At 49.3% G+C, this 11,970-nt stretch overlaps 1 protein-coding gene across 2 annotated transcripts in view; it reads left to right on the forward strand.

Moving 5' to 3' along the window:
- The window catches only part of SOX13 (SRY-box transcription factor 13), an 84,873-nt gene extending 79,060 nt beyond the window's left edge, over nt 1-5,813 (forward strand). For both annotated transcript variants that reach the window (XM_056815765.1, XM_056815764.1), the window contains exons 11-14: nt 398-494; nt 1,456-1,599; nt 1,906-2,122; nt 3,437-5,813. In XM_056815765.1, coding sequence (XP_056671743.1) covers nt 398-494; nt 1,456-1,599; nt 1,906-2,122; nt 3,437-3,713 — 735 coding nt within the window. In that variant the 3' untranslated portion in view covers nt 3,714-5,813. The remainder of the gene's footprint in view (nt 1-397; nt 495-1,455; nt 1,600-1,905; nt 2,123-3,436) is intronic.
- The last annotated feature ends 6,157 nt before the right edge of the window (nt 5,814-11,970 follow it).

Genomic DNA, 11,970 nt, shown 5'->3' on the forward strand with positions numbered 1-11,970 from the left:
TTCTGATTTGAGGATTAAAGGATAATTAAGAGAAAAAAACAGTGTGTGACGTGATGGGTATAGAGCTGGCCTCAGAGTGGGGAAGTCCTCAATTCAAGTTCTACCTGTTACATTTGTTGGCTGTGTGACCTTTGATGAGTTATAATAACTTCTCAGGCATTCTCTTAGCACTTTTAGTTGCGTAGAGATTGCCAACTAAGTTAAAGTTAGTTTGGTTTCCTCTTCTGGGAGTGCGCTATACCCATAAAATCACACATCTAGTCCCTATTATTCATAGGAGGATGTGAGAAGAAAAGAAAGGTTAGGGAATGAATGAGACAGTTTTAAGGTTTGGAAGAAGTGGGGGGCTGCTGAAGCAATGGGCATTATTCCTAGAGGACCCTCTCTGTCTCCCTAGGACCTCATCAACCTGGACTCATCCCCAGCCAAGGATCGGCTGGAAGAGAGCTGTGGGCACCAGCTAGATGAGACCATGCTGAGCTGTGACATGGATGGTACGGTCCCCCCAGGTTACAAGGGGATCAGGGAGTTCTCATTCCCAGTCATTTCCTAGTGGAGTCCCCAGATGAGACCTGGGATGGAAAGGCGGCAGAGGGTGGGTTTGGGATTGGACCCATCTTTGTATCTCTGCTGTCTCTGTTTCCTCTGTCCATCTGTGGGCAGTTTCTCTTTGTTTTTCTCCTTTTCTGTGGTTTCAATGTGTTCCCCTCTGGCTCTGCTGTCTGTACGTCTTAACAATATCTCTGTGTGTGTCCTCCCCATCCCTATCATTTTTAAAAAAATCTGCCTTGGAATCAATACTGTGTATTGGTTCCAAGGTTCCATTGGTTCCAGTACTGTGTATTGGCTCCAAGGCAGAAGAGTGGTAAGGGCTAGGCAATGGGGGTCAAGTGACTTGCCCAGGGTCACACAGCTGGGAAGTATCTGAGGCCAGGTTTGAACCCAGGACCTCCCATCTCTAGGCCTGGCTCTCAATCCACTGAGCTATCCAGCTGCCCCCCATTCCTATCATTTTTGATTCACTCATTCTTCTTCTCTTCACCCTTCTCTTCACCCTCTCTTCTTATACTGCCAGGCTCAGGACTCTTATAGACCAAAATCTCAAGAGTCCTTCTGAGTCCTGATGGATCTTGCCCATGGCCAGAGACCTGGTCCTGGGGGAAATGGAGCAAAGTGGGGTGCCTATCTCCCTCAGATCGCTTAGTGAAAAAGAAGGGGCAAAGCACCACTTTAGAAATGCACTTTCAGGGTTGGAAAAGACCTCAAGGGTTGGATCAACCTTTCCTGAATGGGAATATGCCCTCTACGCTATCCCTCATCTCTGATCTAATATCCTCCAGTGCCCCCTCAAGCCACCCATTACCCTTCCTCCCACCCACCCATGTCTCTCCACTCCCTTTCTGGGGGTAGGAAAGTAGACCAACTCTCGTTTCTATCCCACCCCACCCCTCCCAGGCTCCCGACACTTCCCCGAGTCCCGGAACAACAATCACATTAAGAGGCCCATGAACGCCTTCATGGTGTGGGCCAAGGATGAACGGCGGAAGATCCTCCAAGCCTGTCCCGACATGCATAACTCCAGCATCAGCAAGATTCTCGGTGAGCGATCCCCATCAGTGGCAGTGGGGCACGAGGAGTGCCTGGTGGCGGTTTTTTGGCTTCCTTTGGTTTCTTGCCTGGTTGTCCTATGCATTGTTTTGTTTGCTTGGTGCACCTATCCCAGACCCGCCTCCTATTGCCTCTATTCAGGTGCCCATAGAGATGCCAGTCTGACTGGGGGAGGGGGGAGTCCACCGCTGGACTAGACCCCACGTGCAGTGTGCGGGTGTGGGGAGGGCAGAGCCAGGGTTGGGCTCGCACCAGGCTGATGGGAGCTGGGCACTGACACGGGGATCTGGGTGCTAGGCTCCCGCTGGAAGTCCATGACAAACCAGGAGAAGCAACCCTACTACGAGGAACAGGCACGGCTGAGCCGGCAGCACCTGGAGAAGTATCCTGACTACAAGTATAAGCCTCGGCCCAAGCGCACGTGCATCGTGGAGGGCAAGCGACTACGAGTGGGGGAGTACAAGGCCCTGATGAGGAACCGGCGCCAGGACGCGAGGCAGAATTACGTGATCCCGTGAGCCTCCTGTCCCCCCTCCCTGCCTCCTTCCCCACTTTGGCCAGTTGAGCCACCCAGGAAAGAGGAGAATGGAATTCTCAGCTCTACCATGTCTGAGCGAGTGTAACGGGGATGGGGCAGATGGGGAATTCTACATTGCACCCAAGACTTTGAGCTAGAAGGATCATCCATCATTGGCACCCTCATTGAAAGGAAACTGCGATTATCTAAGCCCATTACCCTCATTTGGCAGTTGTGTAAACTGAGGCCCAGAGGGGAAGTACCTTGCCCAAGATCACACATGTTGTAAGTGGAAGAATCAAGATTCAAACCCAGGCCCTCTTACTCCAGAGCCAGGAAACTGGGTTTCTGTTTCTTCCCTTGTAAAATGAGGGAGTTGGACTAGGTCTCTTTCCACCTCTTGCCACTGTGTCCTGCGAATGTGTGACTACATGGATTGGTATGTTGGCAAATGTGGAATACCAGACTCTCCAAAAAAACAGTATACACAATTTAAAGTTTAACCTACATGTACATTTTCTCCGTGACTTCCAAGTCTAAACAGTCAACAAAATAATAAATCAAGCCCTGATTAGCAGAGTTTGCTGATTTCTGAGGTGTAAATGATTCAGCTTGAAAATTTAACCATCAGGGCAGTTTGGTGGCTCAGTGTAATAGAGATCCAGGCCTGGAGATGGGGCATCCTGGCTTCAAATCTGGCTTTAGATACTTCCTACCTTTGTGACCCTGGACAAGTCATTTCCCCATTTCCTTGCCCTTACTGCTCTTCTGCCTTGGAACCAATACACAGTATTAATTCTAAGATGGAAGCAAAGAATTTTATTTAAAAAAAAAAAGAAAGAAAGATCACTGCGTTGGAAGTCAGAGAACCTGACTTCCAATTCTGCCTTTCATGCTTCTTACCCATAACACTTTGGGCAAGTTACTGAGTTTCCTTGGACTCACTTTCCTCATTGGAACTGAAGAGGTTGGACTAGAACCTCCAAGGGCCATTTCAGACCTAGATTTCTGATACTCTGGAGGACGTGTGTGTATGTGGTTGGGATTGGGGAATGGAGGGAGAACTGACAAATATACATTCATGTCCACCTTTGCCTAGGTCCCATTCCCCCATCTCAATGAGCATAAGGCTGAGCATCGTGGAATATTGGAGGGATGTAGCGCTCCAATGTTCCTGGCTCTCCCAGATCGATAGGCTCTGAGAGTGACTGTAGGATTGGGACTGGGATTGAGGTTAGGGAGACCAGTGGGTACCTTTCCAGTTTGGGAGAACCAACTACTAACACCTCAACTTTTCCTCCTGCTCCCCAGCCCACCAGGCAATCAGATGCAGATGAGTTCCCCTGATGTCCTGTACCCCAGGGCACCCGGAATGCCCCTGGCACAGCCCCTTCTGGAGCACTATGTGCCCCGGAGCCTGGACCCCAGCATGCCTATCATTGTCAACACCCGAAGCCTTAAGGAGGAGAATGAGGGCGCTGAGGACGGGCACTCCGTAGCTGACGGGGAGATGTTCCGGTACAGCGAAGAAGAAGATTCGGAAGTCGAGGAGAAGAGTGATGGGGAGTTGGTAGTGCTCACAGACTGAGCTGGGCTCTGGGGCTCGTGCCCTCTCGCTTCCCCCAGGCAGATCTTGAAAGGGGGAGACAGGAGGCTAACAAGGGTCTGTCCCCCGACCCTATCGGGCACTACCAGCTGACCAGGACTGTGTAGGTACCTTGATGGGGATGTGTCCGGGAGATGGGCACAGCTGTGCATATGTACATACATCTATGCAGGGGAAGTGGGTCAGGAAAGGTTGTGTCCTACTCTAGGTTGTTTGGCCTCGAAGTAGGCATCCTGTCTTGGGGGGCTTCAGAGCCACAGGGTTGGTGTGGACTTTAGGAAAACAGGGGGGCACCCGAGTTCCTGTAAAAGGGGAGTTCTGTAGACGGGCCCAGCTTCCCATCATTGACCAAGTAATGCCACAAGTCCCCTGATATTCACACCTAGGAAGTTATTATATGACTAGCACCCTCTACTCCCTCCCTATTTGGGATCCTGGTCCCTGCAGCCCCCTCCCCATCCCCTCTTTTCTCATCTCCCTTGCTCTGCTGGAAGGGCGGGGTCTACTTGGCGTGACCATTTTATCCATCGCTCCCCACCCTCCGCCCTCTCCGTGCCCCACGTCTGGGACGGCATACCTCCTATCATTCTTCGTCTACTTCCTGCAGGGCTTTCCCTCCCCTCCTAGGTCTTTTTCCAGGGTCTGTATCTGCTGGATGTGAGTGAGCCCAAGGCGGTGTGTGAGTCCCCCCTGACTTCCTCATTCTCTCATTCCTTTCTACTGGACTGGCTCCGTCTTGGTGTGTCCAGCCTATGTGTGTATCTGTGAGCCTGTTGGGTGTGTGTGTGTGTGTGTGCATGTGGGTGTGTGTGAGTGTGCACGCACATGTGTGTGTGTGCACTTGTGGCCCATGTGTCCCCATTCTGGGGGATTCCTGTGTCTCAGGATTCCTAGGGGAGGTTTCTTTCTGGGCCTCCCCAGCTTCTCTAAATCTCTGGATAGCTCTGCCAGTGAGCATCATCAGCCTCTTTGCCTTTTTGTAGCTCTCTGTGGGTCTCAGGTTCTCTTCCTTTTTTTGTGTTGGGTTTCTGTTTCCTTATCGATTTGCTTCTCCCTGGCAGGATGCCCCCACCCTTCTGGAGCCACCCTCTGTGTCTGGACATCTCTGTGTGTCTTTGGGTCTCAGTGTTTGGAACTGTCAGCCACCCTGACCTCCTCTCTCTCCTGTTCACTGACTGCCAGTCAATTCCCACGGAGCCATTTTTAGCTCTGAGACTCGTGAGAATGAGCTGCAGCCTCTCCAAGGGGCTACCCAGCCCCCCAGCCCGAGGCTGCCCAACGTAGGCCCTGGTTCCCAGCCGGGGGGGAAGGGAAACGGGACCCTGTCCAGCATCCTGGAAGCTGGGATCCGGGGAGACTGGCTGAGGCCAGAAAGGCAGGTGCTAGGAGACCCTGGCTACCTGCGTCATCCGGTCCTGGCCCTGCCTGATAGACAAGGTCAGTTTGAACGAGGTTGGAATGATGGGCATCAAAGATTGCCCAAGGTGGCTGAGGCTGCTTCCAGAACTGGCCGGCCCTGCTGGCCTGGGAAGGGAAGGGTATGTATGTGTGAGTCACTTTGTTTATTTGGGGGGGGGAGATGAGAAGCCTCAGTTGCCCTTTCCCTCCCCTTCTTTCCTTTGGCTACGGTCCTTCCCTATTCCTTTCTCCACACTCACCCTCCACCCCCTTGCCATTGACCCCACCCCTTGGCTGGGGGACTTGACTTTGCCCATGATCAGTCTCTCATTTTATTTATTTATTTCCACCCCCAAGAAAGTCACATCCCATTGGAGAGGAATGCTGAGGGGGCAGGGAGAACTCTAGGGGCAGGAGGAGGGGACTCAATCCAGCTGGGACAGATGTGGAAACCAAGCCTACCCTTTGTCCCACCCCCCTTCCGTTCCCCACCTCAGCCCCATTCCTTAGCCCCCATCTCTCTCCAGGGTTATTCCTTTTTTATGGCTGTAAACATAGATAGGGCTTTATTTTGTTAATAAGATGATGATGAGTAATTTAACCTGTATATTTCTCCTGACCTGTTTACAATCTGGGGATTTTTTTTCCGGTTGGCACAATAAAGAGAGAACATTTTGGATCCTTGCCCTGGCACAGAGATGGAATGGGAGAAATGAGGGTCACCCCTATGTTTCTCAGCTAACCATGCATAGCAAAAACCAAATCCGGGCACCATGGGCGACCTGTTGACATCTAACCAGAATCTGAAGATTTAACCAAGGAAAGAGAACCTTCAGAGTATTAGCATAGCAAAACCAATTCCAGGAAAGAAAAAGCAAATATTCCCCCCCTGGAAAAACTACTACCATCAGAGTTCACTCTGGAGGTCTTGTTGACTAGGAGCAAGTTGTATGTAGATAGAAAAGCTGAGAGTTTGGACACCTGGGTTCTATTCCTTGCCTTGTCATTCCTACTCACTAGTTGTGTGACCTTGGCCAAGTCAGTTATCTGAATCTCAGGCTCCTAATCTGTAAACTGAAAGGTCCTTATCCATCTACAAAATCTTTCTCAAGCTTAAAGTTGAAGACCCTAGGAGTTTGAAGGTCTCTTCGTGCTGTTATTTTGATGTTCTGGTATAGACCTGAGGAACTATATACCAACCCCCCGAGTCTTGTGGGAATTGGTGCTCATTGGGTAGAAATGGAAATCTTGGTGGGTGGAGGGTGCTGGATGGATGGGTTGATTTATAGCTAGTCAGCAACTGCAAAGCATGAATTACTGGATCAATGGCAACTTGGAGGGCTGTCTAGTGGTGTGCCACAATGTTCTATACTGCAATCCTTCCTGGGACAAAATTATCACCACCTTGGATGAAAGCACATCTGGCAAATTTATCACCTTTTCAGATGACCTGAGCTGGGAGAGATCATTAATTGTCTAGTAGAATGGGTATTTTTTAAAAAAAGATATTGATAGTTTAGAAGAAGAGTAAACAAGCTAAAAGATGGTGATGACTTCCCCAAAGGCATAAGTAGCATTTGAACTGATGTCTCTTGAGACGTTAAGGACCATTTGGTATAGAATGAGGGGCTAGACTTGGAATCAGCAAGACCCAGGTTCAAATCTCACCTCCTAGCTGTATGACTCTTAACAAGCTACTTGGTCTCTGGGCTTGTTTCCTCACAGTTTGGACTCAGTGGCCCCTAAGGTTTCTTCTCACTTTAATCCATGAGCCTCTGATTCTAGGGCCATCTTACAACACACACAAGGCACTGAGGGTTTCTTAAAAGACAACTGTGCCAATACAGGGTGGCTGGGGGGTATCGTTGTCTTAGCCATGTGAAAAAGACCTGAGGAAGTAATTGATAAGCAAACTGAACAGGAGCCAAGAGTATGATGTGGCAGCCAGAACAACTCATGTGAGCTTAGGCTTCATTAAGAAAAAACAGGTCCAGAACTGGGGAAGCAGTCCTCACCGCAGCTGGAATTTTGTATTCATTGAGCATCATATCTGGAGAGACATTGAGGAGCTAGTGTAGCCAAGGAGAGGGGACTTAAGAAGTGGAACATCTGCAAACCATATTAGAATGAGTACTATTTAGAGGAACTAGGGATGTGTTTAGCTTGGAAAACAAGACTTGGGTGGCAGGAGTGCCATCTTCAAATGGGAAGTGGTGGGATTTATCCTGTGAGACTAGAGAGAACCAGCAGCAGTGGGGTAGAAGTTACAGGGAGAGATGTTTCATTTCAATAACTTTCTGGTAGTGGAATCTTTCGTTACAGTAGGTAGTGAGCCCTCCATCACTGAAACTATTCAAACAGTGACTCCATCTGTCAGGAATATAAAGGGCAAGAACCTGCTCCAAGTGAGAGACCAGACTAGCTGAGCTACAAATTCCTTTCTAGGATTTAAAATGATGCCACTAAGAAATTGGTTCCTGGTTTAAGGAGTTGGGGAGCATGGGTGGAAAGAGTGAGAAGGCCCAGCCACTGTGTGATCTCTGGCAGCCTACTTCTCCCTCCTAGGCAGTTCCTTTTTGTAAAACAAAGGGGTTGGACTAGCTGTTCTCTGAGGTCTTGAACGCCATTTCAAACTGGAGTTGCCTGGTGTGAGGGAGGAGATGGCTGCAGTGTGTCTTTAATGCCCCTGGTTTGGCCAGCTTGGCTTGGCCTCTGGGTGGCCTGAACCTGGGCAGTACAGAGTGGAAGTCAGCCTCTTGAACAAGGGAAATGGGAAGAGAATGGAGAGCTGCCATTCCTGCCCTCTGGCGTCCTCATGAGAAAGTGCTGCCCGCCACTGGCTCTAGGCATTCCCCATTCATCTGGCTGCTGGCTCTGGTCTCTGACCCAAAGCAGGTAGTTTGTTCTTTTGGCTCCCTGCCTCCAGAGCTCTGCTCTCATCCCTTCTCATGCAGCATCCCAGATTGTCCCTGGTGCCTGCATTGGGCCCACCTTGGCTCCGTTTGCCACTGGGTCTCTCCAATCACTCTCTTCCTTTAGAGCAGTGGTTCTCAACCTTTCTAATGCCGTGACCCCGCAATACAGTATTGCAGTGACCCCAAACCAAAAAAACCATTATTTTGGTGGCTACAGTTATGATTTGTAATGTAAATACCTGATATGCATTATATATTCTCATTGCTACAAATTGAGAGGTTGAGAACTGCTGCTTTAGAGGATCTCTTGGGGTAAGCAGCTCCAGTTCATATGCCACACTTTTTTTTTTAACTCTTACTTCCTGTCCTAATAACTCAAAGATGGAAGGAAAAGGGTAGGCAAACAGGATTAAGGGACTTGCCCAGGGTCATACAGCTAAGAAGTATCTTGAGACCAGATTTGAATCCAAGCTTAGAGTTGGGTGTTCTTTCTAGCCACTGTGCCACCTAGCTGTCCCATGCCTCACCTTTCTAGAGCTATGTTCCTGTTTCCATACTCTTAGCCTTCCTTAAAAACTGGGGAATGGATTTCCGGTAAAAAGAACCTGTTCCTCAAGCTATGAGAGGCAGTAAGTTGGGTACTACAGGGCTCATTTTCCCAAGTGACACCCCCCTTTTTTGGGGGGCCTCTCCTTGTTGCGGAGTGAGGGCTCTGCCAAGAGGGCTGCTAGGATTCACCTTGACCCCACAGCCTTAAGTAGGAATGTTGTACAAATGGGGTCATAACTGCTTGCAGAGGATCCCAATAAAATGTAACTCGTGGGAGGGAGAGCTCTTTTAACTTGGTCCCAGGTGGGTGCCCCTAAACACTCAGTACAATGACTGTACTTCCCTGCTTGACTCCCTTCTTGGGAGAGCCTTTTAGATTTCCCTGCCCCCAGAGATTCCCTGAATGGGGGGAATTAGGAGATGGACGTCTCCTGGAATTCAGTGGTGGTTCCCAGCCAAAGACAGTAGCAATAGCCGACTCAGCCCTTTCTCCTTGGGTTTCTCCTAAATCTGGACCTGGGTAGCTAAGTGTGTGAATCAGCCAGGTCCGTGGTGGTGAACCTAAGGCACCCACCCCCCTAAAAGGGTTGACGTCACTGAGCTAGGCAGTACACTGGAGTTGGGACCCATAGTCAGGAAGTCCATTTCAGTCCCAGGCCACTGGCTATTTGATGCTAGGTAAGTCTCTTTAACTTCTGATTGCCTCAGTTTCCTTTTCTGTAAAATGAGGATAATAATAGTACCTACCTCCTAGAGTGGTTGTGATAATATCTGTCCAGTCTTCAAGACCCAGGTAAATGCTATTATACTTGGATGTAGTTATTTTTGAAGGAAGAAACTGGGGTAGAAGAGATAGAAGGTAAGAGGATAAGCACCCCCAGACTAGGTGGGTAGGAGCCATTTCATCTCCACTGGGCTTAATCTAGAAATTTTTTTCCTTCAAAGGAGAGAATTGAATGGTGCCCATTAGGTTACATCAAGGGTTAACTCCTTTGCTGCTTGGGTGGTAGGTGTTTGGCTTTAGCTTAGTTTATGGCCTTAGCTGCTACCATAAACCCTTGCTCTGTCTTATCTTGGAAACATATGCTCGTCCCTTGGGATTCAGGAAGAGTAGCTGCTGAAATTAAGCAGTGGGAGGCTGGGGGTGGGAGAAGAGTTAGCAGTGAGTCTTCCAGACTGGGGAGAAAAGGGATGCCCAAAACGATGGTCACTCCACTGATGGACCCTTGGCAGCCTCTCTGCCTGATTGAGTCTAAGGCAGGCCCAGGCTATGTAAGGTATTGGGAGAGTTTCTGGTACCACCTCAGTGCTCATCTCAATCCCGAATGGACCCTACAAGCATCTGTTTGACCTTGGTGTTGGGGCTCGTACAGGAAATGCTGCCTTTTGGGAACTGGAGTCCTGCTCCCCAATCGCCATGACCTTTAAGAAGGCCAGCTGCTGGGTGACATCACCAGCAGTTGCCATGGTGCTCCTGGTATTTTTACACGACAAAGCCAAATAATCAAGAGTCCACTAGACAGGTGGCTGCTGCTGGCTGGAGTGGGGAAGGGGGAGAGCAGGCACCTTCCTGGTCCCCTGGAAGCAGCTACTCTTGCCTAGGAGGCCAGCATCAGTGGAGGTGGGTCCAGATAACTCATCAGGAAGGGAGCCATCCGGAGACAACTTCTCCCTGCCCCCTGCTTCAGCTTGCAAGTGACTGCTCTTAGACTCTTGGCCCCAAGGAGGAGGAGCTGGATACTGGAAGGAGAGATGGCTGGGCTCCAGCACCAGAAGGGCCATCCAGAGGTCATCTGTCCATCCCCCTGTCACCAGGCAGAAATAACTAGGAGGAACCAAGGCACTTCCAAGAAAGAGCAATCGCCCTCTTCCCCCATTACCCATCCCTCTGTCAGGGGGACAGTGCCCCCAGATGTTTCACTTCAATTTCTACCACTGCAATGGGAACCCCCTTCCTTCCAGGTGGAAGGGCCAATAGCATTTCAGGAAAGATTGAAAAGCTCAAGAGGGTTAAAGAAGGGTATTCAGAAGGACAGCTAGGTGGCTCAGTGACGAGAGCCAGATCTGGAGACGGGAGATCCTGGGTTCAAATACAATTTCAGACACTTCCTAGCCTGGTGACCTGTGGAAAATATAGACCGTTGGGCTATCCAATATCCAATTGGGCTAACCCCCAATTGCTGACCCTTTACTGCTCTTCTACCCTAGAACAATATTGATTCTAAGACTGAAGGTAAAGGGTAAAAAAAAAAAAGCAGTCAGGGTGGTTAAGGATTTTGAGATCCTGCCCTATCTGAGCGTCAAACAAAGGAACCAAGGATAGGGCCCAGGACACAATGATCATCTTTGCTTGCAGAGCTGTTCTGTCAGAGAAGGATCAGACTTGTCCTTCTTGGTTCCAGAAGACAGAAATGGGTACAATGAGAAGAAGGTGTGCAGAAGCAGAATTTTACTCCATGTAAGGAAAAAACTTCCAAACTCTCACAAGTTTGGAATACTCTCTTGGACAGCCCAACACAGAAGTGGCTGCCTCTGCCTCAAAAGGCAGCAACTTTTTTCCCAGCACAAGAAGTCCCTGGGGAAAGGCTGAATGCCCACTTGCCAGCAGTGCCACAGAGATTGCTCCTTACCTATGAATTAGACAACATTAATGGTTCTCACTCTTTTTTATTCAATGCACAGTTAGTTGTTTTTTTAACCCTCACCTTCCATCTTAGAATCAATACTAAGTATGGGTTCTAAAGCAGAAGAGCAGTAAGGGCTAGGCACTGGGGGTTAGGTGATTTGCCCAGGGTCACCCCGCTGGGAAGTGTCTGAGATCAAATCTGAACCCAGGACAACTCAGTTAAGTTTTTGCTGTAAGGAACTAACATGCCTATGCAATTTTGGACACACCTAAGGAAAATCAAGAGCACACTATCACTTAAGCCCTACCACCCTTTGAGAACCACAGGATTAGGGGATCTCTGAGGTTCCTTCCAGCATTTTTTTACCATGCATGTAGATCTCGGCACCAAATCTGGTTTCCCCCAAATATTAAAGATTTAACCAAATTCACATGAAGTACTGATTGATGGCAGCCAGTCTGGTCAAGCTGAGGTTCTGTGGCTCAGCACCATAGAGTCAGGTAAGCCATCCTGCCAGCCACATATGCCCACCGAGGCAGACTGGTCTAATGAAGGCTTGGTTTGGCATAAAAGATGGGCAAAATGATATTTTGGCGATATATTAAGCCATGATCTATATGAGCACCCCCATTTCCCTCAGTGCTTCCCTCCCTCCCAATAGGCAGTTGGCAGTCCCAACTAGTCAGGGGCCATGATGCTCCTGCTATGATCCAAACTAACCCTGCCAACAATGACCCCTCAGACCAAGAG

This window comes from Monodelphis domestica, chromosome 2, assembly GCF_027887165.1.
Source record: "Monodelphis domestica isolate mMonDom1 chromosome 2, mMonDom1.pri, whole genome shotgun sequence".
In the NCBI taxonomy this organism is placed as follows: domain Eukaryota; kingdom Metazoa; phylum Chordata; class Mammalia; order Didelphimorphia; family Didelphidae; genus Monodelphis; species Monodelphis domestica.